Source organism: Ostrinia furnacalis, unplaced genomic scaffold, assembly GCF_004193835.3.
Source record: "Ostrinia furnacalis isolate ACB-3 unplaced genomic scaffold, ASM419383v2 OfSCF6522, whole genome shotgun sequence".
Classification (NCBI taxonomy): domain Eukaryota; kingdom Metazoa; phylum Arthropoda; class Insecta; order Lepidoptera; family Crambidae; genus Ostrinia; species Ostrinia furnacalis.
Window position 1 is genome coordinate 269,215 of NW_021136761.1, and position 27,600 is coordinate 296,814.

Here is a 27,600-nt window from a genome sequence, read left to right on the forward strand (position 1 = left end):
AAAAAAGACAAAGAAATTCAGTAGCTAAATTATTTCAAGCCTCAATTTCCCTCGAGAACATTATGTAGTACGTGGGTACCAACTTATAAGTAAGCATTCAGACTTCCGAATGCTATAAGTATTTCCTAGAATAAATTCGGGAGCTGATTATTAATTTTCATTTCGATTACGCTTTCAATGCAGTAATGCACATCACTATGTATTTCTAGACGTCTAAATACAGCTCGATGAAATATGGATTCCGACTGTTTAAAATAGATCCTGCTATCTAAAAGTCGGGAAGTTCTTACGCTCGGCCCAAGAGAAATTAAACTTGTGCAAGGATTATATTCAACTTCGCAAGTTGTATAGGTACTATCTTAGAAAAGGAGTAGGTATTTGTCACCGTTGCATGATTCTTGCAGTTCCAGTTACCTAGATTTCGTTCTGTTAATTGGATGTACAGTGAAGTGATAGCCTAAAAAGCAACATCGTTTATGTATTTTAAGCCTAGTTATCAAGGCCACATCTATACTAATTTACAATATGCATAATAAAAACATGTTTTGTGTCTGTTTGTATTGGTTTATTTGGGTGTTTTTTGTGTAAAAAAATACAATTAAAAATGACATAAGTTAAGGATTACATCTTAACAGGCTACATCTGCGGCATTAAGTAGTGCCTTGTTTAGTTGATTTAAGGTTCATCAGCCAAACCAGCGCTATCACACGCGATCAGCCGGCGTGCGGCGATGGCGATCAATGCATTTAAGTCTGATCGCCATCGTTGCACGCTGGCTGATCGCGTGTGATAGCGCTGTTTTGACCGAACCTTCTTCTTATTCTTTTATTGATGAAAAAAATGAAAATGATATTTATTTAGTCCAAAAATATTACAGTACATGAGCTGGTTACTGTTACATTCATAATAAAAATGGATTACAATTTATACAGTATGTATTAACTGCATCACTGGACTCCACACTAGGATTCCCTGTGTCGTGGAGACCGGAGCCCCGATTACGGTAATTTTTAACGTCTCCAATCCAGACGCGTTTCCGATTCTGCAATACGATTGGTCAAAACAGCTGACGTACGCTGTTGAACGACCAATCGTATCGCAGAATCGAAGAAGCGCGTCTGGATTGTAGACGTTAAAAATTACCATAATCGGGGCTCAGTCTTCCCATTGAAATTTCGAGATAAAGTAGGTGCATGACTTTGTTTGTATTTTGAAAATGATGGCGATGAATTTGTGCTTTTTCGCCAAACCGAACCTTTATTCATTGATACTTGTACGCAGATGAACGTGTCGTCGGCCTGCATAGACGCGTGCAACTTCCGTCTGGACATGGAGAACATCATGGACCGGCCCGAGTGCATGAACGACTTCGACAAGCTTATGAAGTGCGCTGCCGACGGCTCAGGTAAGATTGACTCAACGATTCCCTGAAATAGAAATGGGCAGGTTTAATTTGTACAAGTATCTAGGTAACTTACTATGAATGTAAAAGATTTTGTATAATACCTAAGGCAAGACATCTATATATATAAAAGAAAGTCGTGTTAGTTACTTCGCTTATAACTCAAGAACGGCTGAACCGATTTAGCTGAAAATTGTCCGAGAGGTAGTTTAGAGCCAGGAGAAGGACATAGGATACTTTTTAACCCGTTCGAAATTAAAAAAAAGTCTGCTTATTTATTGCCATTAAGGCGGAACAAAGTTCGCCGGGTCAGCTAGTTGCTTATAAATAGGATGTCTTTTATTTTTTGTCAATTTATTCAAACTAAAATACAATTTAAGACACTATGGGAAGCGAAATGTTTACGTCACTGCTGGTTTATGTGTGGCTTGATGCATAACAACTCTAACGTTCCCAATCCCATCTCGGTACCACCTCAGTATGCTTTATTTACAATCCGAGTATCTTACGCTGCTTCTTTTCAGCACTGGCTCAGCTCACTCGGTACCACTTCACTGTCCTTTGTTACAATCAGAGTTTCTTACGCTGCTGCTTTTCAGCACTGGCTCATATTAGTTAGTGCCTTGAAGTAGGGGTAGGATTTAAAAGGGCCGTGTAAAAATGCTTATTCGAATCCTGAATGATTGTAAATGATTGAGGTATGAATCTGATTCTAAGCGTCTAATTGCTTAAATTAGATCACCGTGGCTGCTGCGCCTCCTGGGGCGTGCCACGCGCGTGCCTTGAACTCTGCCGCGGCGGAGGCGTGTCGCGCTCCTGCGCAATGCAGCACGCACGCCGCGCGTTGGCGTGCTTCAGAGACGCCGGCGCCAAGCTACCTGGACCGCCCAGGAACCTGAGGGCTCACCAGGCACCCACGCCTAATGCAGTTCTGCTTAGGTGAGTGGCCATTGGCATTTGAGAATTAAACCACTAGGATTGGGACATGGGTTCTCAACGCGGGTACTCTTTAGAGACGCCGGCGTCAAGCTGCCGGGCCCGCCCAGGAACTTGAGGGCTCACCAGTCAACTACGCCCAATGCGGTTCTGTTAAGGATCACCAGCATTTCAGCACTGAATTGGAACAGCTGCCCGGCCCGCCCAAAAACTTGGGGTTTCAACATGGACCCACGCTTAATGCGGTGCTGCTCAGGTCAATAGTCATCAGCAGCCAGCCTAGACTGCAAAACCCACTCTCTCTGGAATTAACCATTAGTCGATCTGATCTTGCTCTACCAAATAATATGTAACTGAAGTAAGGTGAAACTTATTTATTAATTAAACCTTCTTCCCTCCCTTCCAGCGTTGCCAGACGTCCCGATTTTGGCGGGACGTCCCGATTTTTTGATCAAATTTAAATGTCCCGCGCGGGACAGGCTCGGTCCCGCTTTTCGGAGAGAGACACTCACTTCACCAGACTATTGTTTGAAACGCCATATTATTCTAAAGAATAAAACATTTTTAATTTTTTTCTTTTTTTATTCTAAAGACGAATTTAACGATACAGTAAATCTGATTTTAAATATTATTTTTTTGTTAAAATACATTTTCTATGGCTACTTTTGCTATCTATTGTCACGTAAACGTAATTTTAAGTCAAATAAAAAGAGAAATATTTGAAAACCTTTGATTATATACGTTTTTTTACTATGTCCCGCTTTTGACGGAAGAATCCCGCTATTTTCACTCAAAAAGTACCAAAGTCCCGACTTGGCGAAAAAAAAAACTGGCAACGCTGCTCCCTTCCCTTACCATCAATCTACTTCCTGAACTTCTGTCTTGTTAACTGCATTATATTGACCCCGTCCAAAACTGTGCCTCCAAATGGCATCCCGTTGCCATACAAGCAAAGATTATCATGTCTCATCGATTGCATACCGCTGCCAAATGTTGATTTAGGACATTCAGATCACAGAATGCTAAGACCCTTTTTTTCCACAGCTGGGAGCCGCCCCTCAAGAACCCTCAAACCGTCTACCTGTACCGCGTGTTCTGGCGCGCGTACGGCGACAAGGTTCCAGAGAAGTTGGACACCAGCGAGACCAGCGTAGTCCTCACGGGTCTGCAGGACGACAAGCGCTACGAGTGCGTTGTCAAGTCCGCCAACGATATTGGTAAGTCGCATTAGATTTTACGTTTACCTGTGCCTCAATGAGGGCTATCGTTTTAGCGCTCACCAGTTAGCGCCACTGTAGAGTAAGGTCCTGTCACTCGCTAGTAACGAAGACAGTGGCGCCAACTTGTGAGCGCTAAAGTGGTAGGAGGACTATCGCATTTGCACTCATCAAGATGGCGCCACTGTAGAGTAAGGTCCTGTCAATCGCCAGGGGTGCCAACTGTTAATCCTCATTGCGCTAATTTGTAATGTTTCCAATTCATTCGCGTTTCATCTCTAGTCACGCTCCATTTTCATTCCAGCTGATGTGCAATTCGGTATCACGATTTATGCACTTTTCATTAAAAGTCCGAGTAGCCGCGCTGTTCTGGCATGATGATAAAATAATATCCTTGTTTTTGTGTTTTAAGAAATGACTCTTACGTATTTATAATAGAAACATTGGTGAAAGATTTTCGTTAGCATAAAACTCACTATTCTGTAAAAAAAAGAAAATTTTTTGGACTTTTCCAAATACGCTACGAGGTTGCTATTCCCGATGTTAGCTTTTAGAAAAGATTAGAGAAGATTTTTTTATACATATATACAATTTCTAAAACCACTAGCTAATAACTTTCCAAAAGTGTTCGGTAACTGTGTAACTTTTCCCTTGACTTTCCCTTTTCGACCCGACCAAAATAGTGGTCCTCCACGATTTAAAATTAAGTTATGTAGTGGTCCGCAGCATCCGTAATGATTGAATTACACCATTTAGAGCTACCCACATTGGTCTGCTATACATGTAGAGTTAAAACTGTTACGCTACGTTGTTTAAAATGGGTCTAATTGCATTACAAGCAGTGCATATTTTGGAAATTCAGTTATTAGATCAGATTGAGCCCCTAGGGATGAAAGGAAAAAAATTCGTTAAAAGGCGTTCAAAACAGTAATTTTAATTTTTTTTCCTAGGCACATCATCTCTCAGTGAAGCCATAATCTTCACCACCGCGGGGCAGGACAACGGCGCGGCCGCCGCGCCCGTGACCGGAGCCGGCACCGCCACGGCGGTCGGCTTAGCAGTCGCCTTCATACTAGTGGCAGCCATCTTGCTGGCAGCTGCCCTGTACTACAGGCATAGAAAGGTACTGGACTAAATATCACTGTAATTGGGTAGCAGACACTTAATTTAAGACACGACTGTTGTAAACCAATATTTAGCGCCCTCTATTTACTTATAAGCAACTGTTTGTAAAGCGCCATCTATGGTTCTTCTTCTTTTCTTACTGAACTACTTTATACCGAGAGTCGGGACAAACTGTTAATTCATACAACGGAACATAGATGGCGCTACATCTGTGCGTGCTACTTTTTATCGATCGGTCCGCACTCGGCCATTACAAATCAAGCCACTGTACCTACTCCAGATATTTCTTCCCAACAACGACGCATAATTTGAAATGTGTACAAATGAATTTCTTTTTTTCCAGAATCTTAGGTTAAAGGCGCAAGGAGGTGTTGCGTTTGAAAACCCAAGCTATCTCAGGGAACCAAATCCAGACACCGTAGTCAATGTAAGTTCCTTGTAAACCTCTCTGATACATTAACTCTCTGATTAAAGAAATCCCGCGTGTAAAAAGTTCCTAAATGCTTAAAATTTTATAGGGAACACTTCCAAACGGGAACGCGAATGGAGGAAACGGTGTAGCGAATGGCGTTTCGAATAGCACAGCGTGGAGACAGGAGACCTTGCAGAATCCAAGTACTGCCGTGCCCAGCCAGCGAGAGGTCGACCCCACGTTATACGAGGAGCTCAAGCTCGGTCAGGATGGCGCCGGCTTCAAGAGACTGAAGCCATAGCCCGAGGTAAGCTAGCGTAAAGACTGAAGCCATTACCTGATGTAAGCTAGGGCTAGGGTAGAGATTGAAACCACAGCCCGAGGTAAGCTAGCAATATACTGCCGTATCCCGAGGTAAGCTAGCGTTGATACTGAAGCCCGAGGTAGGCTAGCTAGCGACTGAACCTATAGCACGAGGTAAGCTAGCGTGTAGACTGAAGCCACAGCCTGAGGTAAGCTAGCGTAGAGACTGCATCCATAGCCCATAGTAAGCTAGCGTAGAGACTGAAGCCATAGCCCGAGGTAAGCTAGCGTAGAGTTTAAAGCTATAGCCTGAGGTAAACTAGCGTAGAGACGGAAGCTATAGCCTGACGAATGAAGCCATACCCCAAGGTAAGCTAGCATAGATTGAGACTGAAGTCATAGCCCAAGGAAAGCTAGCGTATAGACTGAAGTCATAGCCCCGGGTAAGCTAGCATGGATACTGAAGCCATAGCCCGAGGTAAGTTAGCGTAGGTCTAATGGTGCGTCCACCCAAGGCGCACCAAAACTTTAGCCTGAGATAAGCAAGCGTGGAGCCTGACGCTACAGCCTGAGGTAAGCTAGCGTGGAAACTTAAGCTATAGCCCGAGGTAAGCTAGCCTAAAGAAAGCCCAAGCCAGAGGTAAGCTAGCGTCGAGATCGAGTTTGAAGCTATAGACCGAGGTAAGCTAGCGTAAAGAAAGGCAAAGCCCGAAGTAAGCTAGCGTAGAGACTGAAGCCATAGCCCGAGCTCAGTTAGCATAGAGATTGAAACTATAGCCTGACGTAAGCTAGCGTAGAGACTGAAGCCATAGTCCAAGGTAAGTTAGCGTAGAGACTGAATCTCTAGCCCGAGGTAAGCTAGCAAGGCGACTGAAGCCATAGCCCGAAGTAAGCTAGCGTAGAGTCTGAAGCTATATAGCCTGAGGTAAGTTAACGTGGCGACTGAACTGAAGCCATAGCCCGAGGTAAACTATCGTGCAAACTGAAGCCATAACCTAAGATAGCTAGCGTAGAGACTGAAGCATTAGCCTTAGGTAAGCTAGCGTGGAGACTGAAGCCTTAGCCCGAGATAAGCTAGCGTAGAAACTGAAGCCTTAGCCCGAGGTAAGCTAGCTTAAAGACTGAAGCCATAGCCCGATGTAAGCTAGCGTAGAGACTGAAGCCAAAGCCCAAGGTAAGCTAGCGTGGGGATTGAACCGATACCACGAGGTAAGCTAGCGTGGAGACTGAAGCCTTGGCCCCAGGTAAGCTAGCATAGAGACTGAAGCCATAGCCCGAGGTAAGCTACCATAGAGATTAAAGCCATAGCCCGAGGTAAGTTAGCGTAGGTCTAATGGTGCGCCCAGATTGGACGCTTTAGCCTGACATAAGCTAGCGTGGAGACTGAAGCTACAGCCTGAAGTAAGCTAGCGTGGAAACTTAAGCTATAGCCCGAGATAAGCTAGTCTAAAGAAAGCCATAGCCCAAAGTAAGCTAGCGTAGAAACTGAGGGCTTAGTGTGAGTTTACATCAAACGTCATCATCGTCACTAGCGAGCGCGTTTAAAAAAAATGATTTTAGTTCTTGAAAGATTCCGCTAGGGGCGTCATACATTTAATGTCACTTTTTAGACGACATCGAATGCGTATGAAGTTTTAAACTCGCACTATAGATGACCCACGCTGAACTGTCCCGCCAAACTCAATGACAGGGGGGCGCTACCATCGTTCAACTATATGGTTTCCAACATGACAAAAATCTGAACCAGCGATCCGGTATTGACGGTGGCGCCCCACTGTCAATGTCATCGACAGGACAGTCCAGTATTTTGGAACTATACGCCTGCAGTCATAGCCCGAGGAAAAGTCTTACGTTATCTATGTTTGTACCCGTCAGGTGGCGCGCCGCTCCCCGCTCCGCTCGCCGCGACTGTCGTCGCCGCGGGTGGCGCCGCGCTACTGAGCGGCCGCGGGCCCGCGCGCGCTTCACTCCCCCCTCCCCGGCGCGGCGTCTCTGTCGCACGCGCCCGGGAACGCATCCTTCTCGCTCGCACACGGAATAGTTACCCCGGCTGGGTGATGTGAACTTTGCACTGTGTTATACTCGTAGAAAAACATTTTTCCTGAATACCTAATTCAAAAATTTGAATTTAAACGGTTTTGTAGTTCACGTGATATGTCACGTGGTTATATGAAGCGCCACCTAGTGCTAAGGAAAATGAACTAAGTTGTATTTTGACTTTTTTATATTACACAGTGCATTTTTCACGAAACCCAGCCTCACATTTAGATTATATTTTATCGTAATAGAAACCAAATATTAATGATAACGGTTTTGCATTTGGTCTGGCGAGCGAGACTAGTGATGTACCCACTGTACAGTAGTGTTGTATCGACAACGCGGCCATAGCGGAGTGTAGATAATAAGAAAGTATATTTTCAGTATCATACTAGATGTGATTTTAACCAAAAAAAGACCTCAAATACTTGTCACTTCGTGTAAATATTTCCCGCAATAGAGTAGATGCAGTTTACACTAGAAGTAACTTCAACCAGAGTAAATACAAATGAGTAGGTCATCTTCATAGAAACGCACCTCACCGCTAACCCACGCTAAATTTTGTCATACAAACCGCGCTCGGGCGTTTCTATGAAGATGACCTACTCATTTGTATTTACTCTGCTTCAACCTAACGTTGAATTAAAAATTAGGATGTTCTCTAAACAAAAATGTGCCTTCGAACAATTTATGAAGTAGATAGTGATATACAATACGTATAGTGATAGTTACTCTTGGCCTGTAAAGTTGTACCTACTGTAAATAATACTGTGACATTCCAAGTTAGACAGTCTGATATTACTCATATCCTCATTAGGCCTTCCAAACCCCAAAATTTGTGGGTATTTCTTATTTTTGTAGTTCTAAAATATAGAAATATAATCAGTATTGAAAGAATTTCTTTCTAATTTTTATGCTGACAGTGTCCCAAGATTCCCCCCAAATTTTTTATAGATCTGCGGGCCTATTACTAAACGCCGTGTCCGTATTTTCGGATTTAACTGCTGCTGTTACTCATGCCTCGCTTTGAGTGAGAGAGACAGACAGATCTGAAAATACGGACACTGTAATTGGAGTAACCCTTTCTCGTATTAATTTGGACAGATTGTTAATATGCACATCCCTCATGTTAAGACATTTATCGTTCTTAAAAATGATCTCATTGATTACAGATTCAACATATTTTTTGTATTTGTTATACATGAAACAAATTTTGGTTAGATTTTTAAATATTGTATAATATTTTATCAGTTTTAGATGTGCATAAATTACAATAGTATTATAACTTGCTCAGATAATAAAGATGTGTGATGAATAGTTTTATTTAGAACTTCTTGTCCTAAACTAATGATTTTATTTTAGATAAAGACGGATGTGATTAGATTTGTAAATAATATTGATAAAAAATAATAAAAATACAAATTTTATAGCCTGTTTCATTGATTCACCCTTTCGCAGAGAGCTTATGGTATGTACACATCCTGTGTTGAAGAATGTGACAATAGGCTATCTCGCTAATGTGTATTCAGTTGCCAAAGCTCTACATACGTACCTACCTACCTTATTATTGTTCTTATGTACCTAAGAGTGGGGATACCCTACCTAAAAAAACTGATGGGGGCAACCCCCTGTAACAGACTGCCCCGAGCCGAGCCAAAAGTTGGCCCCGGAGCAAAACATGGGTATGCCCATGCAATGATGCGTAAATAACATCAAGAAAATATTAAATTGAAATTAAAATCTAAAATCAATTATTTAGGCTGAGTTGCAACACCAAACTTTGACGGTAACTATAACGATAACCGGTGATTTTTGTATGGAGTTTGGCAGAATTATGACGTTTGTAACAGTCAAAATAATATGGTGCAACCCAGCCTAAGATTTCATACTTATCGAAGTAACTAACTATTCTGCAAAAAGGGTTAAGTTATAACGACGTACTTCAGCCCTTTTCTTCGCTTCAACAGTTCTCAAAAGGCAAACAACTGAAACAGCAGAGTTGTGCTATAACCGCAAACAAGGAAGGAACTAGGTAATCAAACTTGCGCAGCTCTATTATTCGAGATACTTCGAAACAGCTCCTTTTCAAAACTTCGATACACTGTTGTTGTTAAAAATAGACAACTGTAATATTTTTATTCAATAAAGTTTAGTTGTGGAACCCTAAATCACCTAAGTTTCGCCATTTGGAAGCATTTTTCATACAAACAACATCATTAAACCAACTAGATTTAAAACGAGCACCATATGTTCACCGTAACAGACTGAGGATTAAGATAACTCATCTCGTCCACGCAAAAAAAAGATCTGCAGGCCATATGACCGTGCCAAATGTCAACATTTTAAAATATTGATGTGTAAATTCACCCGGACCAGTTCATACTTAGGAAAGTAGTATATTTTGAATATGTAGAGTCATTACGTTACAATATCTCTAAGTTTATATACTAATATTTCCAAAATAGCAGCATGTAAGCATTTTTATCTTAATAAATTAGAAAAAAATAGTGCCACCGCAAGGTAAAAACTTGTATTTTACTGACAAAGTCATGGGCGCCTAGCCTACTTTATTCAGTTTTGGTACCTAACTATAATAACACAATAAAAATTGGGAATCAAATAGACATGGATGGTTTATACAGGAACAGGACAACACGAAACAGCTGGGAATCCAGACTCTGCTACTGTTCCGCAGAACTTCGACTTGGAACTCGGCCCCGTAGAGGAACTAAGCACATTCAGTCGGCACCTCGGACTCGGAACTCGGCCTTCGGAACTCAGGCGCTAGGACTCACCCTCAGGCATCGGGACTCGGAACATTGGCCAGGAACCTCGGGTCACGGAACTCGGCCTCGGAACTCGCACTGTGTTACTTCAGATCCGTCTGTTTAGTGCACGGAACCAGTCTCCGAACTTTGGAAGCTGAACAAACTCTTGAATTCTTACAGCTGGGGAAGGTGGGAATGGTATGAACAATAGTACAAATATAGCCATTTTATTAACATAAATATACAAAATCATACATTTCATAATAAATAAAGTTCTTTACCTAGATATTACCTAAAGTAACGAATCTTGGGTTAGTTGTTATTTTTTGTTATAAAATTAAAGACTTGAGGAATATTTTGACTTTTGAGGCAGTTGACATTAGGCCTGCAGACCAGCTTTTAAGTAGGCGAGAATGTACCCTACCAGATGAACTTCAACATAGGTAACCTTTATCACGAACTATAATTATTTAATTTAACTTAAAACCAATGTAAAAAACTTCTAAAGCCAACGAATTAAACTTACTTACCCTCTCACCAGAGAATAATATTTTAGATGAAAATTATATTTATACAAGTTATGAAATATAAACTAGACCCGGCAAACTAAGGAGACGTTACTAATCAAACTTTGCGCAAACTTCGCGACCCGGGATAAGTTTTGACCATCTTTCCTTTGAAAAGGTGTAAGAATTTTATTAGAGCAGAATTCTGAGTAAAATCAAACTAAACAGGATTTCCGTGAAATCCATCCTAAGTATTTTAATATCAAACGGTACGAATAGGTAAATAAATAAACAACAAGCACACGTTAATTTATTATACATACATAATTAAAATTAGCTGGAAGGCGCTGTATGCAGGCCGCAACCGGCCTATCTGGAAATCATTGTGGCTGAAATGGTGATGATGATGATGATGATGGCACATTACCTAAATGGCTGTAAAAACATTGTTAAGTTTAAATAATACATACGGAGTAAGTTTTTTTGGGCAGGAGACAATGTTTCAAATTTTAAATTGAAAAACACTCCATTAGTAATACCCATGTTCGCAAAATAAATATATTTTATTTGATTTACATTTGCTGAGTAATGCTGTAAAAAAACCGTTTAAATATCTTTGTGTAGTTGTTAAATTCAAAAGAATAATAATGGTTGTCATAGAAGCATTAGATCCAATTAGATCTAGGTATCTAGGCACTTATCCCTAACAATGATATCCTCAAGTAGGTAATCACATCTACATTTGTACGTCCAGCGAAGCCAACATTACGGTATATAATAAAGCGGATCGCTTTGAGCAATTTGCCGCCATTGTGGTCACCCGGGACAAGGGTTGCCATCTGTAACATTTGGTAACCAGGACAAGACGCATGAAAATTCCTATTTTGGAGCCCAGAACCTGATTTTTTTAAACTTAGTAGAGTCGCCAGGTATCGGCCTAAGTTTGGAAATTTTTAAGCCCAGACTATAAATATAAACTCGCTCGGAGGCTCACAGGACGCCCTCTAAACTAGGACAAGTCCGGGGAAACCCGGACGGATGGCAACCCTACCAGCGCTGAAATGCCGACAATACAGAGTTGGGCCACATAAATATATCATACTGGGCTGCACGATCTTGCTTTGACTATAAGTCAAAGTAAAATCAGTGACCATGGTCATCTTGACGCTAACTGTGATCGCCCAATTTAGACCGGTCAGGGCTATCGTTTACGGTGATTTTAATGATAGACTATCAAAATCTACTAACATGGAATGAAAAAAATAAAGAAATACACGCAGAATATAAGTTTCAATTCGTATTTCGAGCAATTTACATGTAACTTTAGGTTCTAATTGTTTTAAATTGTTGTGTTGTGATCTACGTAAAATCTATAGTACGTAAATGTATCAGTAGGATCATAGGATCATCTTATAGATGAAAACACATCAATAATAACAACAACAGGGCAGCTTATGTAGTTATGAGGTGTTATTTTGCAACAAAAACGTATAGTCTGATATGGTATCGACTCTACATTTGTTTTCTATAAAAAAAGCTTTTAAAGTTGATGAAAGCACATCCATTGAAACCCGCCGGCTTTTCCAGGCTCGACCTTTTGTTCTCAATTATTCAGCGGCCGTCAGTCGCTCGCAGCGGGAGCGGGTTCGGTTCCTGTCAATGCCATTTCCGTTGCTTCGACTGTTTCATTTGTTGATTTTACAAATACGGAGAGATATCTCATGTGGATGTATGTTTTATTCACTGACTCGTATTGCGAAGCAAAAGATTCAATAACTAGTTTGCTTTACAAAAAGCACACATATAACGTTTTAACTTTATTTCATTTAAAAATACGAAAGGAAATTATGCACAGTTACAGCCTAAAAAACATTGCATATCACTGCACTAAGAAACTATCGCCCGCACAGGGTGACATACGAACCAATCACAGAGCTCTATTAAACGCTGTGCGTTCGAATTGCTGCTTCACTTAAGCAAGGATCGTTTGTGAATACGGGCGTAACTCGAATCATCCTTTTGAATTGCAACCTTTGCAACGTAAGTTTTTTTGTCCTAAAATAAAATTTAGTAAGGCGTATTGTCCCTTGGTCAAAGGGTAAACATTGCAAAAAGTAAACAATCGAATGCTCACGAGTTCTGCCCAATCTGAATGTATTATTTTACTACAATCAAGCGGAACTACTTTGCCGGTGGGTTTAGTGTTGTTACACTTTTTATGTTATAGATATGAACAATTTCATCGACTTTGGACAATAGTTAGTTCCCTTTTAACATAATTTAGGATTTATGTTATACCTATTTAGCTTTAATTTACCCAAAAATGTTTAGGGCCACTAGTTAAACACTAGGATCACTAGTTTGGGATAGTTAATTTCCCACAAATTATTAGTAAAGGAACCTGCGAAAGACACCTTAATTGCTTACATTTTCCAATTTTCCAGGCTATTGGAAAACAACGATGTGGAATATCAAACTAAACCACAATTGTGACGGTATAACTATTGAGAGAAGTACGGAATCGTATTAATTCTCAGAAAATAAATATGATTCAAATCTTTAAAACCCTAAAACCCTGTCAAAACTGGGAACAAATACACAAAGAAAAATACTAGGCTGCTTTAACAATTGATTACTATAGAATGTTGAATAAAGAATAAAAGAATCGATACCTGAAATTTATCGAATAACCGTTACATCACTAACACCTTACAAGGAATCCCACTACACATGTCCCCAAGGGCTGTAAGGGCCAGGTGACCCTCAGCCACCGGCGTCAGCATAATGCCCTCGGCTCTACGCGAACCAATAATACCTATCTGCAGCAGGTGCGGATCTTCTGTAGAAAATTGATACACACTGATCAAAAATGTTTGACTCAGTGATCTATGAAAGAGACTAACGCCCGTATTCACAAGCGTTACTATGAACGCACAGGATGACGTGACACACGAACCAATCACAGTGCTCTATTCAACGCTGTGTTCTATTTGCTGCTTCACTTATGCAAGCATCGTTTGTAAATACATAGCCACGATAGCCGAACGCGAACGGTGAAGGGGTCGAAGTGGCCACTCCGACACCTTCACCGACTCGAGATACGAGGAACGCGGGTTCGAACTATTGTGGTGAGCCCACTCGTAACACAAGCTTATTTAGCTTAACACGAGGGGCTAATGGGACTATTAGTAATTTGGGCAATACAAATTGCTTATAATCTTTTAAAAAAAAAAATACGGGCGCAACAATTTAGTAAATCTACACCAATATTATAAAGTGGAAATATTTGATTCTTTGTTTGTTTGTATTGACTAAGCCCCGATTAAGTCCGAGCTACTGGAACGATTTCAAATTCTTCCACCATAAGAATCCTACGTTATAAGGGACAGCTAGTGCTAGATAATAAAATCGACTCAAATTGTTTTTCTAGAATGCGAGATCTAGACTTATCTCAGTCGTTATAACATTATAGGAAAGAAACACAGGAATTTTTTGCTCAATACAAATTTGACAAAAGAAAATTGAATTGAAAATCCACTCGCTAACATGAGTTGTATACCTAAACCTGGAGATTACTCATATTTACTATTTGTTTATTTTGCATGATTGTTTATACAAAACGGCAATTTCATTATGCACAAAACAGCTACACAGCGCGGCCATTTGTTAATGCCAAGGATTGAACCGAGATACGCGCATTAGTTAAATAATTCCTAATGGCGTGGAAACTCGGAGGGGCCCGTCTTCAGCCCTTGCTCTATGGTGTTACAGGGCTGGCAATAAGTCTGACAAAAATGTTCACCAAGTATCAGTTGTCACAAGGATCAAATAGCAGAAGGAACACAAATGTGTAAAGTGGTCTGAAAGGGCCTTTGAAACCTCATGTTTATGGATCCTTACTGCTTTATATTGATAGGGACCCGCCCTTGCTTCGCATGGGTATTTAACAAAAATGTTATGTTAAAAATTATAAATTAAAAAATTTGCCCAAATTTATTGGAAAAAAATAGGATTCTAATGGTAAAAGAATTTAAAAAAGAAACGCAAATCTTTTCTCTTTATAATATTACATGTAAACTTTTGAAACAAATAAAAATTTTATTATTTTTTTTTATTATTATTATTGTAATATAGATAGATCTAGATATATATTAACGCGATTAAGTACGTAAAATATTATGCGCAAACAAAGAATATTATATCTTGCGAAATTCGATCTATGAAAAGGCCTTCGATGATCACGTATGTTTGCCAACCCTACGCTACCTACTTATCCCTTATGAAGGGATCAAGTGCCCGCGGTCGGTCATGCCCTATGATATTAATTACTCAGTAAATACTTACAACTGCTAGCTAATCCAATGTACGAGAAATATCAAGATTACGATGAATTTCTTCCCAGTAATGTTTACGGGAAAATACCGTATTCTATGAATCAAGACTATATTAGACAAAAATTTATCTGAAAATGATATATTGTGGAAACTCAGAGGTACGAAGCTATACACAAACATTACTATGAGGTCTCACGCGCATGGACGCCCAGAGTGACAACGAACCAATCATAGAGCTGTATTTACCGCTGTGCGTCGATTTTCTGCTTTACATAAACAAGCATCGTTTGTGAATAGGGGCGTTAGGAGTCCTCCTAAGTAAGACTTTACTGCCTACCTCGAAATGAAATTCACGCCAGCCTCTGAACGAGTGACCTGCATTTTATTACTCATAAGACATCAAACTCCTGCTACCGGCTACTTTTTTGCATGGGGGACAGCACGAATGTTTGGAATGGTTGACCCAAGCCAAATAAACCATAAATCTTTATCTTTGTGTAAAATGTGGTTACAAAGTGGGTGCAAGATGTTGGTAGAAAACTATACAGAATGTTTAAAGAGAGCCCAAAATATGAATAAAAGAATAATATTAACACGGAAGATTATAAGGGCTGGCATATAATCATACGAAACTTTTGATCGATACATGGTTGCTGTCTAAACTTTTTAAATAGAACTCTTCATCTTCTACAGTAGAGCCAATAATAACTCTATTTTAAAAATATCGATAAATTACCATTCGTAAACAATTCGAAAATTAACTACAATGAAAGAATGTCATGTTGACCCTTTCCAAGACGTTCTCTTAACTCACTGGCAATTTATATTAAAATATACCAGCCATCTCGGAACAGCGCGATTGGCGCCGCCTGGTGGGAGCAGGGAAATTGAGAGAGGATCAAATTTCAATAAGAATTTACTCAAAAGATTACGCAAGGAACCCCTTCAGCGCCCGCCCGCACTTGCTGTTTGACTTGGGTCAGTGATTGTCAAACATACGAAAAGGGGCATTCGAAAAAGTACGACCGAATTGAAAATATACTCCTTTTTAGGGTTCCGTAGTTTGATGTCGGTAAATAATAATGGAGAGCCAAAATGTGTTCAGTTTTGCTAAAGTCAAATTACCTAAAAAACCTTCAAAAATTGCGGATACGCTATGAAGGAGGAACAACATGAAAAAGTTTTCAGAATCAGGTACATAGCAATCCCGTAGATATCTATTGTGATTTCAGAATCACGTTTCTGATTAATTTCGTTGCGGGTCCAATGACAGTTTAACTTTCCCCCGGGACAAACTTGACCTTCATTGGTTGGGTTTTTGTGGCGGTCAAGCTGTAGATCCTGGCTACACAAGAGTTGCAGTGGTGGGAACTAGAGGTGGGAATAGTCCCGTAATCACGTTTCAGAATATCTTAGCCAATGTATATTAATTTTAAATAGTTGGCATTGCTACTTAATTCAACTATTTCATAAATAATGGCTATGTCCCGGCTACAAGTAAAACAAGCTAGCTTTTCTTTGGCTATTAAAACCTAAAAATTGACCAGGCGCGACAGTGATGAGGGGCAAATGTTATATTTGGGAACCAGCAGGAGTTAGTGAAGGCAAACAAAGGTACATAGGTATCGAGATGAATCGGGAATTGATCTCCAGCGACAAATACAGACCTATCGTCAATCACTCTGATACACTTCGCCCGAGGACAGTTTCAATTATGTCTTTTAGATCTCTATTGAACTTACGAATCCTCGTGATGAAGAGTAAATGGGCGGTCTCCTAAGTTATATTAGTCCCAGTGGAAGGAATACTGTCAAAAATTCTTAGTATTAAATGCAAATCAGTCCTGTAAAATGTGTAGGTTATTAAATACTTTACTTGACTTTGTAGGGTAGGGCCAAGATAAGGAAGCAAATGAAGAAGAGTCCCTTTTAAGGCCTTTTATTTTCTTATAGACCTAGAACTTATTTTTTGATCAAAATTAGAATGAATAGTTTTCAAATTCAAAGCCAACAATTTTCTTTAAACGATAAACACTTTTCAGGGGTACATACACGTATACCGCGTTGCGCGTTGTGATAAACTATAATAAATAAGAATAAAAGCTACGAGAACCTAGCAAAGTAAGTATAAAAAACAACACTAATGAAGCAAAGCCTGCCGTAATCCTGCTAATTGACAGGGCCATTGAGATGGCTAGCAGCCTCCAACTTACTTCTTATAACGACTGGATCCTTGCTCACGAGCCAAAGAAAACAGCCAACCCTTTCCTTTTAATACGCATGTTATGAGCCCCTATGTATTTTTTTAAGACTCCCAGTTATCTACACACTTTTAGTGGGCCGATAGTTCGGCCCGATTCTAATTTGGATGAAGAATCGGCCGATACCAATGTACGCACTTTCGTACTACATGCCCATCCCAACTATCGGTCAACAAAGTCGGTGGTATGCGCCTAAACTAAATGTTTTGTAGCAAAATAACACTTTTATAAGAACCACATAAGCTGCATTTATCAATCGTATTTATGATCTAATCAAGAAAATATAAGCTTATAATATAACTAAATAGCTTAGTACTTATTAGGCTCAGTTTCACCATCTTACTTTAACTTTAACAAACATAAAAAATCTGTCAAACTGCATACAAAAAGCACCTGTTATTGTTATGGTTAAAACAAGGTGGTGCAACTCAGCCTTAATGTGACAAATAAATAAAAACACTTACCAAGATAGAAGCAGCAGCAGCAGCAGCCGCAGCAGCAACAGCCAATGGAAAACTGGATGTGGATAAAGATGCCGGGGAAATTTTGCGCCGAGGTTACCTGAAAAGAAGGTAAGAGACGAGCACATTAACAAATAAATGAATAATGTTGCAGATAAACCTCGTATGATTGGTGTAGTATGGTGTGTCTGCTTTAGCTTAGCTATAGATCTGTGATCTACAAACAAAAAAGAAGAGTGTATCACTACAACTATGTATATTTAGTATGGTCGACAAAATGCTTTAGTCTGTCTACTAAATGTTAACTCTCATTTATCTCTTTCATAAATATCCAGTTCATAATGTCATTGAAATTGTTAGATATTTTAATTACTTATGAATAAGTAATCTACTGTGATATTCAAAGTAGCTTTTTGGTATGACATGTACTTTAGAATATTTAACTATTTGATAGCTTCAATTTTACTTAATTGCAGTAGCGTACATCAAAGAGCAGCGATTTAGTTTAATTTCTAAATTATAACTAAAACATAGAAAGCTGGGGTTTGACAGAAAGCGAGTATATTGAAGAAAATCTTATTTAACTTTGAAATAAAAGAATCATACATACCTTTCAGTAAAAGATTTTCCAGGTAATCCACCACGAACGTATTTATTTTCAGTCGTTGAAACAGTAGGTTGGGCGTTGCGCATTGTAAATCTTAATTTCCTAGAAAAAAAAACATGAATATGTTATCAATTCAATCCAAAATATACTTAGACAGACTGCAATTCTTCAATTACAGCTGCACACCGATTTACAATGTGATTGGCAGTTTTCTTGCAGGTGACAAAAATGCAGTTTAAAAAGCACTTTTTACACGTCGTTACTTCGAATATCGAGTAATAATTTGTTAGTAAGTAGTTATTGGATGTCTTAGATAAATGACTTTCCTACATGATTCCAAAAGTCGAATGCGGTTTCGAGTCCAAAGTTGATACAGCAAGACGAATGAAAATTTATTAAAGCTGCATGTTATATTTCATTGTTTCGTTATTTCAACACAAATATCGCTACACTACACATCACAAAACTAAAAAAAACCTCCAAAATGTAAATCCATTAACTTTAAAACTAAAAAATTATTACAGATCGTCATAAAACTCACCATGTTTTCCGTTCTCCTACCCTCCACAAAATGAATACTTATTTCCTGTGCATAATTCACTTGCTTGATTTTTTTTCTAAGAGATTAACGGCTTGGACCGAGTCCATTCGGCCAAAAAAAAGAACAAACTAAAACGTTTCATTTTTTCTGCATTATTCCGATTTTGTAAAATAAACCAAATTAAACGCATTATTTTATAAAATTTTCTGGACTCTAAAATATGTTTCTTATCGTCACGATATGAGTTTTCTATTTACATAATTTTAACGACTTTGTGGTATTTATGAAATGTTAGTTCAATAAATACCGACTCACTTATAAACAAACCACGGCTTCAGTTAGCTTTTGACAACACAAATCTCACAAATTCATAACTAATTCGACTCACAAAGTTCAACAACGCACGGCAGTCGCGGAGGTAAATATTTTTTCGAAAGAGCAATAAAAGTCAACTTTTTTTTATTATCACTAAAAATATTACATATTAATTTAAGTAAAAATAATTTAACTCACTTTTTATTTGAAATAGGAACTGTCAACTGTCATTATTGGCTAAAATTAAATTCAAGCGATTGTCAGTTGTTTCAAGATTCAACGCTCAAGAAAAAATCATTTGGTCAACACATTTTCCTTTGACCCCAAACCTTCATTATCATCATGCTCTGTTGTAAATATTACAATGTGTGGAACTATTTTTTTTTTGCAAGAAGGCTGATGATCATACATGTCGAGGAGCTAACTAATATCTTGAGTCAGAGTAAATACACATTAGTAGGTTATCTTCATAGAAACGCACTAAGCGCGGTTTGTATGTGAGCGCGCCAATACCACCAATACGTATGCGGCGCGCACGCACACACTGACAAAATTCGGCGCAACTCCCAGCTAATCCACGCTAAATTTTCTATGAAGATAACCTACTCATTTGTATTTACTCTGCTTGAGTGGAGCAACCCTTGGTACCTACTGCAATTCCATCTTGGAACTATGTTCTAAAAATGTAATCCTTAAGGTTATTGATTTTAGGTGCCTATTTCATTACTTCAAATGTCGTTATGGAGCACCATCCGCAAGTTCGGGCTGGGCTACTGCGACCTGCCCACCATGCTGTGGAACGTGAGTTTCATGCTGCGAGCTCTCACTCTCAACATCGACAGCAGATATAAGAAGCGTGAGTTGCTGTTGGTTGATATTGGCAAAGTGATAATGTGAAATCTTCTGGAAGTTAAGATAAATATTGGTGCTGATGATTGTCATTTTATTAGTAATATACTTAACAAATTTTGATTTGATCAGGAAACTTATAAGGCCTGAGATGTAGGTATACGAATATCATTAGCAATAAACTGAAAAGTCGTGAAAGATTTTGTCCATATCTTTTTGAGCACCAAATCAATAAATCACCCTCTTTTATAATGCGAACAGCTAGAGATTCGAATTCATTGCCTGTAGGTACACATTAATCACAGTAATAATTTAACTCTATGAATGAACAGAGCGTATTGAGTAGCGTCCTGCGTTCCCACATCATTGCCCAATACAATCAACAACAGAAAACAATAGTTATACTGTTCCTTGTATGTGTCGGCGGCTGAGCCCGCCAGTTTTATTTAATGCGCAAATCTCTTCAACCCCCATATGATGGCCCCTATGGCACAAATGGAGTCTTAAGTAGGAGAGGCAAAACATTCGTCATTAAAATAGGAGAAAAAGAAAATACTATTTCAATGGAACATTGCCTACTGATGTCTTCTCCGAACACTACGATCTGAGCCTCTTCAAGGCGAGATTGATTAGGCATTTACTGAGCAACCACCCTAGATAGACTGCATCCACACAAAGCCAGCATTACCTACATATTACGAAATTAGTGGCTAAATACACATTAAAACTCCTCAGCCATCCCATTAATCTTCTACATCATCTTCGCGCTGGTGGCGGCGAGCTACTTCTACATCTACCTGATCTCGATGGCCTGGTTCGTGTTCTGGCACTCCCGGGAGACGGGCGACCTCGTGGCCGCCATGGTGGTAGCCTCGCTGGGGATCTCCAGCGAGATTGGAACTGCTAAGCTGATCTATATGTTTCTTTACAGGTATTCTCACTTACTTTTTTCTATGTTCCGTTGGTCTTGCTCTTTTTTTTTGATGCTCTTGCTTGCAGTCTTGTCTTAATTCTGAAGCTGAAAGTAAGAATTATTTATTAAGGACTTTATTTCAATTCTAAACCGAATGTTGCCTACTCATTGCTTTTATTTTCTTTAATGACTGATTCAATTCCAAATCAAGAGCGTTTTCTAACATTACATACTTCCTTCCAGAAATAAAGTCAGGGAGCTGGTAGACATGTACCTAGACTGCGATGCTCTGGTGAAGCCTGGTAGCCGGTTCTCCAACAACCTGACGAAGACCCTGAGGAACGTGAAGAAGCGAGCCATGATCTTCTGGATCGTGATCATGGGGAACGGCGTGGTCTACGTTTTGAAGCCTCTGCTGACGCCTGGAAGACACTTTATGGAAGATCTGTTTACTCCTTATGGTTATTATCATGCTTCAATGTTCCTACAGTTTGTAGCCAAAGTACGTTGAATGAAACAATGATAATATTTTTCCTTTAACAGGATTTGATCCAGTCTACGAGTCACCAAACTACGAGATTGTGTTCCTCCTGATGACTGGAGGAGTGATCTTCACCTGCTACCTCCCGGCCAACATCACCGCCTTCCTCATCATCATCACCGGCTACACGGAGGGCCAGATGCTGGCTCTGAGCAAGGAGATGCTCAACCTTTGGAGCGACGCCCAGCAGTTTTACCTGGACCATCGCACATTTGATGTGGGCACCACCAGGCCTGTGGTAACCCTCGACAGCGAACAAAAAACAAAGAAAAAGATCGTCAATGAATATGTGAAGAAGCGGTTGCACGAAATGATAAAAATCCATACGACTAATATAAACTTATTGCACCATGTAGAAAGAGTATACCGAGGGGCAATTGCCATTGAATTTGGGATACTAATAATTGGTTTGATCTTCGAACTCCTTGGTGGTCTTGAAAATACGTACCTGGAGGTTCCTTATGCATTGATGCAAGTTGCTATGGACTGCTTGACTGGTCAGAGAGTGATGGATGCAAGCAAGGCGTTCGAGGATGCCGTTTACGACTGCAAATGGGAGAACTTCGATGTAGCCAACATGAAGACGATCCTGCTGATGCTGCAAAACTCGCAGAAGACCATGAGGCTGTCTGCTGGGGGGGTCACCACGTTGAGCTTCAGCTCCCTGATGATGGTTTTTAGATCCATTTATTCAGCCTATACTACTTTGAGGACCACTATGAACAAATAAATGTAGTAAATCAATATGTAGATAATGTATGTGTTTTAATGTGTTTACGGTTCCCTAAAATCTTTAAAAATATCACTAGTGATCAATCACTCACGATACCAAATAGGTCATTGAAAAAATAAAATGTTCCGTTGCAAAAATTCTATACAATATTTTTCTGTCTAAACTAACCTGTCGGTTGAAATAGCGTAACATTTTCTATTAAAGCCGACTTACCTAACTACATTTTCAGTCCTGAAAATTAGCCTTATATTCTAGACTGAAAATGTAAAAAAATGTGCTTGGATTTATGATTAAGAAACTAATACTTTATCTGCTAAGCTCGGCTTCAGGAACAATAGCCAAGTAAAAAGCTTTCCTTATTGTCTAGGCATCCTTTTGTTAGGTACACGACGCTAACTAATAATAACCAAGTAATAAAACATTTTCTTCTTGTTTCGCGACTTCCGGAGTAAATAAATATGATATTAAATAAAAGATCCAGACGCAATAAATATTGGTACTCGCTAGTAGCCCGATACACAATATACAGGATGCAATCGTTTATATCAATCAAAAAAATCAAAATCAAAAAATATTTATTCAGTTTAGACCACAAGTGGCACTTATGAACGTCAATAGAAAATAATAAAAAAAGAAAAAGGTAGCCCTTATGGGGCACTTTACATGTCTCCTTATCTTTTGGGCCCTACCAGCGCTTCGAGACAAACATATGGCAAGTGCTGAGAAGAAACGCCGGAACAAACTCAGTAATAAGTTGGCAGTTTCAATACGTTATAAAAGCTCTCTATCAGTTAATTTATCATTAGTGTAATTTAAGTAATTAGTAATACTATACCTCGATTAAAAGTTTGTAAAATAGTATTAGAGAAAGTTCACTCACAATTCAAAAATCCCCCATTTCACTTATATGAATTTTCACTTACCTCTGTTAAAATATTTTTGATGTTAAATCTGAAAGAGGCGGTCAACAACAATAAGTGTTACAAATTCAAAATTCGTCAACTATCAGAATGCATACCTGAACCAAATAAATTAATTCTCTCACTCCTATTAATTTAGACATTAATTATGTATTGAACAATTTTGCGCGGACACCAATTAAGAGACATCGTTAGTACCTATCTGCTTATTATATACCAATTAGCACATAACTAAACACCATTCACACTTCACTTCAGTAATGTAATGTGCAATTATTATAATATTATACATAATTGGATTCAAGTAGATTGTCATTGTATTCGTGCACTTGTCCGATCGTTGACGACATACGTCCATGCATTGAACTGTTTCATTGTTATTAAATAGTAAGTATAAAACAATACTAAGTTTGAATAACGTAAATCATTTATAGAACCAGTTAAACTAATTTAAGTTAGACACAGAACTAAAATACCAACCAAGACTTGTTCAAGTTAGGTACCTACCGTGACAAAATTTGATTTTGGTGTCACTTATAACAGTTCTACTAAAATCAATCATATTATTTAATTAATATACAAGTACATGAACTTTTATAAAGCAAATGTTTTATTTTGCCAAATATTATATCCCAAATAATTTATTTGGTCAAATTGACACTTCACATACTTACCCACCGTTACCCACAAATCAAAGCATAAGGCACATGATCGTGGTTTTCACAAGAATTTTAGGTAAAACAAAGAGATAGCAGAAAATAGTATGGTTGCAAAAAGTAGGTATTGCAGAAAATTGTAGGTTAGGTTAGGTTAGAACAGTGACCCTTTACGGCAACGGCCGCCGAGCGCTAGAATAACCTCTATTGTTAATTAATGATTTGGAAATTTCCATAAAAAGAATAAAAATATGAATACAAATATTAACTACCCACTAAACAAAATAATAACCACAAGCTAATTTGTATTTCATTTTATGCACCAATCAAATTGTTATGTAAATAGTTTATCGTGAAATATTTTTGCCAAATGAAACATTTTTGGCAAAACATACTTTGCTAAACAAAATTATGCCAAAAACGACATTTGCGAATTAAATATTTGCAATAAGTTGTTTTTGAAATCAGTTGTTCATGTAAATTTAGGAAACGTTTGCGATGTGATAATTTGGGAAACGTTTTTTGGCCAAGCATTAGTAATCCTGAAATATTACCTGTATTTGCCTGACGTTTCGACCGAGTTGCACCAACCGTGGTCACAGGCTGACTAGAGTGCTAGAGCGTCGAGTGCGCGATCGGTATAGTGGGTAGAATCATCTAATTCTACCCCAATGTCATTATTTCTTCTCCAAGTACCGTCACACATTACACTTATTGTGTCCCTATTCTGCGATGCCGTCGGTGCGTCCGTATTTCGATTCCACTACGAAATTAAGCAAGACTTAAAACTATTAATCACTGGATTCCAAGTGGTAGAGAGTTTGAAATCGTCCTCCCGATTGAAATTCTTGTACTTTTTAATTTCAATGACTTCACGCACAACTCTTTCGGTCCTTACCTATGAAATTAGCGTTTTGTATGGAAAATTTCACGAAAATTCATTTTTCCATACTAACATTTTTTGGGTAGAGTGGAGCAACCCTTTGCAATCTTACTGCAATTCCTTTAAAAATGTAATCCTTAAGGTTATTTTAGATTTGAGGAGCATTTTCGTTACTTCAAATGTCGTTATGGAGCACCATCCGCAAGTTCGGGCTGGGCTACTGCGACCTGCCCACCATGCTGTGGAACGTGAGTTTCATGCTGCGGGCCCTCACGCTCAACATCGACAGCAGATATAAGAAGCGTGAGTGCCACTTCGTTACTCTCCTTTACAGATTTTGATTCGATACAGTCATAGTACACAATGTTAGTTTCGTTTGTCTAAAGCCTGAATATAATATACGTGCAAGAATTTTCCCTGAATTGTGTTATTAATCAGCAAAACAAGAGATCTGCCTTTAATAGAATTCACTGCCTGCTAATATCTTCTGAGAACACTACATTCTGGGCCTCTTCAAGGCGAAAATAAATAGGAATTTAGTGAACAGGTTTATCATCCTAACTAGACAAACTACACACAAGCCAGCATTTACTTACCATATTGGGAAATTAGTGGGTGGCTCATTTATTCTTCATAAACTATAACTCCTCAGGTATCCCATTAATCTTCTACATCATCTTCGCGCTGGTGGCGGCGAGCTACTTCTACATCTACCTGATCTCGATGGCCTGGTTCGTGTTCTGGCACTCCCGGGAGACGGGCGACCTCGTGGCCGCCATGGTGGTAGCCTCGCTGGGGATCTCCAGCGAGATTGGGACTGCAAAGCTGATCTATATGTTTCTGTACAGGTAATATGACATAAACTTAACCTTCAGGTGAAGGTCTTGGGAAGTACCTGGATGCTGGAAGCGTAGGACTGGTCTGAAGAAGTCTATGTGGCTGAAACGAACAAATTCTAACTTATTTTTCCAAATTTTATGTTCCGTCGCTCTTGCTCTTTATCTTCTTATTTGAGGCACTTGTCTTATTCTAAATCTAAAACGATTATTTATTATGAACCAGTATCAAATACAAAGTACAGTATAAGCTACAAATTGCTGTTTTCTTATGAGGCAAAACCTATTCCAAATCAAAAACTTTTTCCAAAGTTTCAAAAACTTTTTTCCAGAAATAAGGTGAGGGAGCTTGTAGACATGTACCTAGACTGTGATGCCCTGGTGAAGCCCGGCAGTCGGTTTGCCAACAACCTGACGAAGACCCTGAGGAACGTGAAGAAGCGAGCCATGATCTTCTGGATCGTGATCATGGGGAACGGGGTAGTCTACGTGTTGAAGCCTATGCTAATATCTGGAAGACACATTATGGAAGATCTGTTTACCCCTTATGGTTGTTATTATGCTTAAATTTTCCTATATTATGTTGAAATTTCTATTTAGTACTTTGAATGAAACAATAATAATATTTTTCCTTGAACAGGATTTGATCCCGTCTACGAGTCACCAAACTACGAGATCGTATTCCTCCTGATGACTGCAGGGGTACTCTTCACCTGCTACCTCCCGGCCAACATCACCGCCTTCCTCATCATCATCACCGGCTACACGGAGGGCCAGATGCTGGCTCTAAGCAAGGAGATGCTTAACCTTTGGAGCGATGCCCAGCAATTTTACCTGGACCATCGCACGTTTGATTTAGACACCACAAGACCTGTGGTAACCCTCGACAGCGAGCAAATAACAAAGAAAAAGATCGTCAATGAATATGTGAAGAAGCGGTTGCACGAAATGATAAAAATCCATACGACTAATATAAATCTGTTGAACCATGTCGAAAGAGTATACCGAGGGGCGATTGCCATTGAATTTGGAATTCTCGTCCTTGGTTTGATCTTCGAACTCCTTGGTGGTCTTGAAAACACGTACCTGGAGGTTCCTTTTGCATTGATGCAAGTTGCTATGGACTGCTTGACTGGTCAAAGAGTGATGGATGCAAGCAAGGCGTTCGAGGATGCCGTGTACGACTGCAAATGGGAGAATTTCGATGTAGCCAACATGAAGACGATCCTGCTGATGCTGCAAAACTCGCAGAAGACCATGAGGCTGTCTGCTGGGGGGGTCACCACGTTGAGCTTCAGCTCCCTGATGATGGTTTTTAGGTCCGTTTATTCAGCGTATACTACTTTGAGGACCACTATGAACAAATAAATATTATAGTAAATCAATATGTAGATAATGTATGACATGTTTTAATGTATTTACTGTTCCATAAATTCTTTAAAAAATAACACCAGTGTTCAATCATTCACGACACTAAACAGATCATTGGAATAAGGAAACTTTCTTCCATTTCAGAAATTCTATACAATATTTTTCTGTCTAATTTAATCTTACCTGTCGGTTGAAATAGAGTGATATTTTCTTTTAAAATCGACTTTTCTAACTACATTTTCAGTCCTTTTCAGTTAGTTTCAAATTAATTTATCAGTAGTGTAAATGAATATAAATAATAATTAATAATATTCTATTAAACCTCTACTAAAAGTTCGTATGTTAAGTGCAATCTCAATTTTGAACTAATCAATTTCGACTTTTACTTTTTACTTACCACTGATAAATGTTTTTAATGGAATAAAAAGGTGTTTTGTGTTTAAGGAGAATAACAGCAAATAGTGTTACAAATTCAAAATTTGTCAACTATCAGAATGCATGCCTGAACCAATTAAATTAATTCTCTCACTCCTGTTAATTTAGACATTAATTATGTATTGAACAATTTTGTGCGGAGTGCGGACACCAATTAAGAGACATCGTTAGTACCTGTCTGCTTATTATGTGCCAATTAGCACATAACTAAACACCATTCACACTTCACTTTAGTAATG

The 27,600-nt window shown here is 39.0% G+C and overlaps 3 protein-coding genes and 1 long non-coding RNA gene across 7 annotated transcripts in view; 3 read left to right on the forward strand and 1 right to left on the reverse strand.

Moving 5' to 3' along the window:
* The window catches only part of LOC114362452 (Ig-like and fibronectin type-III domain-containing protein 2), a 73,281-nt gene extending 65,811 nt beyond the window's left edge, over nt 1–7,470 (forward strand). For all 3 annotated transcript variants that reach the window (XM_028317875.1, XM_028317876.1, XM_028317877.1), the window contains 7 exons: nt 1,282–1,405; nt 2,140–2,341; nt 3,383–3,555; nt 4,506–4,678; nt 5,024–5,107; nt 5,199–5,399; nt 7,271–7,470. In XM_028317875.1, coding sequence (XP_028173676.1) covers nt 1,282–1,405; nt 2,140–2,341; nt 3,383–3,555; nt 4,506–4,678; nt 5,024–5,107; nt 5,199–5,393 — 951 coding nt within the window. In that variant the 3' untranslated portion in view covers nt 5,394–5,399; nt 7,271–7,470. The remainder of the gene's footprint in view (nt 1–1,281; nt 1,406–2,139; nt 2,342–3,382; nt 3,556–4,505; nt 4,679–5,023; nt 5,108–5,198; nt 5,400–7,270) is intronic.
* LOC114362453 (uncharacterized) lies at nt 1,394–19,545 on the reverse strand. The gene is made up of 3 exons (XR_003656676.1): nt 18,372–19,545; nt 17,765–17,861; nt 1,394–1,427 (listed from the first exon to the last, which is right to left on the reverse strand). It is a non-coding gene; the product is annotated as an uncharacterized LOC114362453 (long non-coding RNA).
* A 411-nt stretch (nt 19,546–19,956) lies between these two features.
* On the forward strand, nt 19,957–22,306 carry LOC114362471 (uncharacterized). The gene is made up of 4 exons (XM_028317905.1): nt 19,957–20,080; nt 20,809–21,004; nt 21,230–21,447; nt 21,530–22,306. Exons 1-4 carry the CDS (start codon nt 19,957–19,959, stop codon nt 22,255–22,257), a joined length of 1,266 nt encoding a protein of 421 aa, XP_028173706.1. The 3' UTR covers nt 22,258–22,306.
* Nucleotides 22,307–23,511: 1,205 nt separating this feature from the next.
* LOC114362470 (uncharacterized) lies at nt 23,512–26,934 on the forward strand. Of its 2 annotated transcripts, none has more exons than XM_028317904.1 (5): nt 23,512–23,567; nt 24,862–25,022; nt 25,372–25,567; nt 25,888–26,105; nt 26,196–26,923. In XM_028317904.1, exons 2-5 carry the CDS (start codon nt 24,899–24,901, stop codon nt 26,921–26,923), a joined length of 1,266 nt encoding a protein of 421 aa, XP_028173705.1. In that variant the 5' UTR covers nt 23,512–23,567; nt 24,862–24,898. The 2 variants fall into 2 exon arrangements, with proteins under 2 accessions (XP_028173705.1, XP_028173704.1); XM_028317903.1 differs by having other exon boundaries at nt 23,515–23,567; nt 24,872–25,022; nt 26,196–26,934.
* Nucleotides 26,935–27,600: the final 666 nt, after the last annotated feature.

Excerpts from the sequence above, each read along its gene's own strand:
- LOC114362471 (XM_028317905.1), top strand. The coding sequence starts at position 19,957 with ATGTCGTTATGGAGCACCATCCGCAAGTTCGGGCTGGGCTACTGCGAC. Across the intron at positions 20,081-20,808 it reads CGACAGCAGATATAAGAAGC|CCATCCCATTAATCTTCTAC; the intron begins GTGAGTTGCTGT and ends AAAACTCCTCAG. Across the intron at positions 21,005-21,229 it reads ATCTATATGTTTCTTTACAG|AAATAAAGTCAGGGAGCTGG; the intron begins GTATTCTCACTT and ends ACTTCCTTCCAG.
- LOC114362470 (XM_028317904.1), top strand. The coding sequence starts at position 24,899 with ATGTCGTTATGGAGCACCATCCGCAAGTTCGGGCTGGGCTACTGCGAC. Across the intron at positions 25,023-25,371 it reads CGACAGCAGATATAAGAAGC|GTATCCCATTAATCTTCTAC; the intron begins GTGAGTGCCACT and ends ATAACTCCTCAG. Across the intron at positions 26,106-26,195 it reads AGATCTGTTTACCCCTTATG|GATTTGATCCCGTCTACGAG; the intron begins GTTGTTATTATG and ends TTCCTTGAACAG.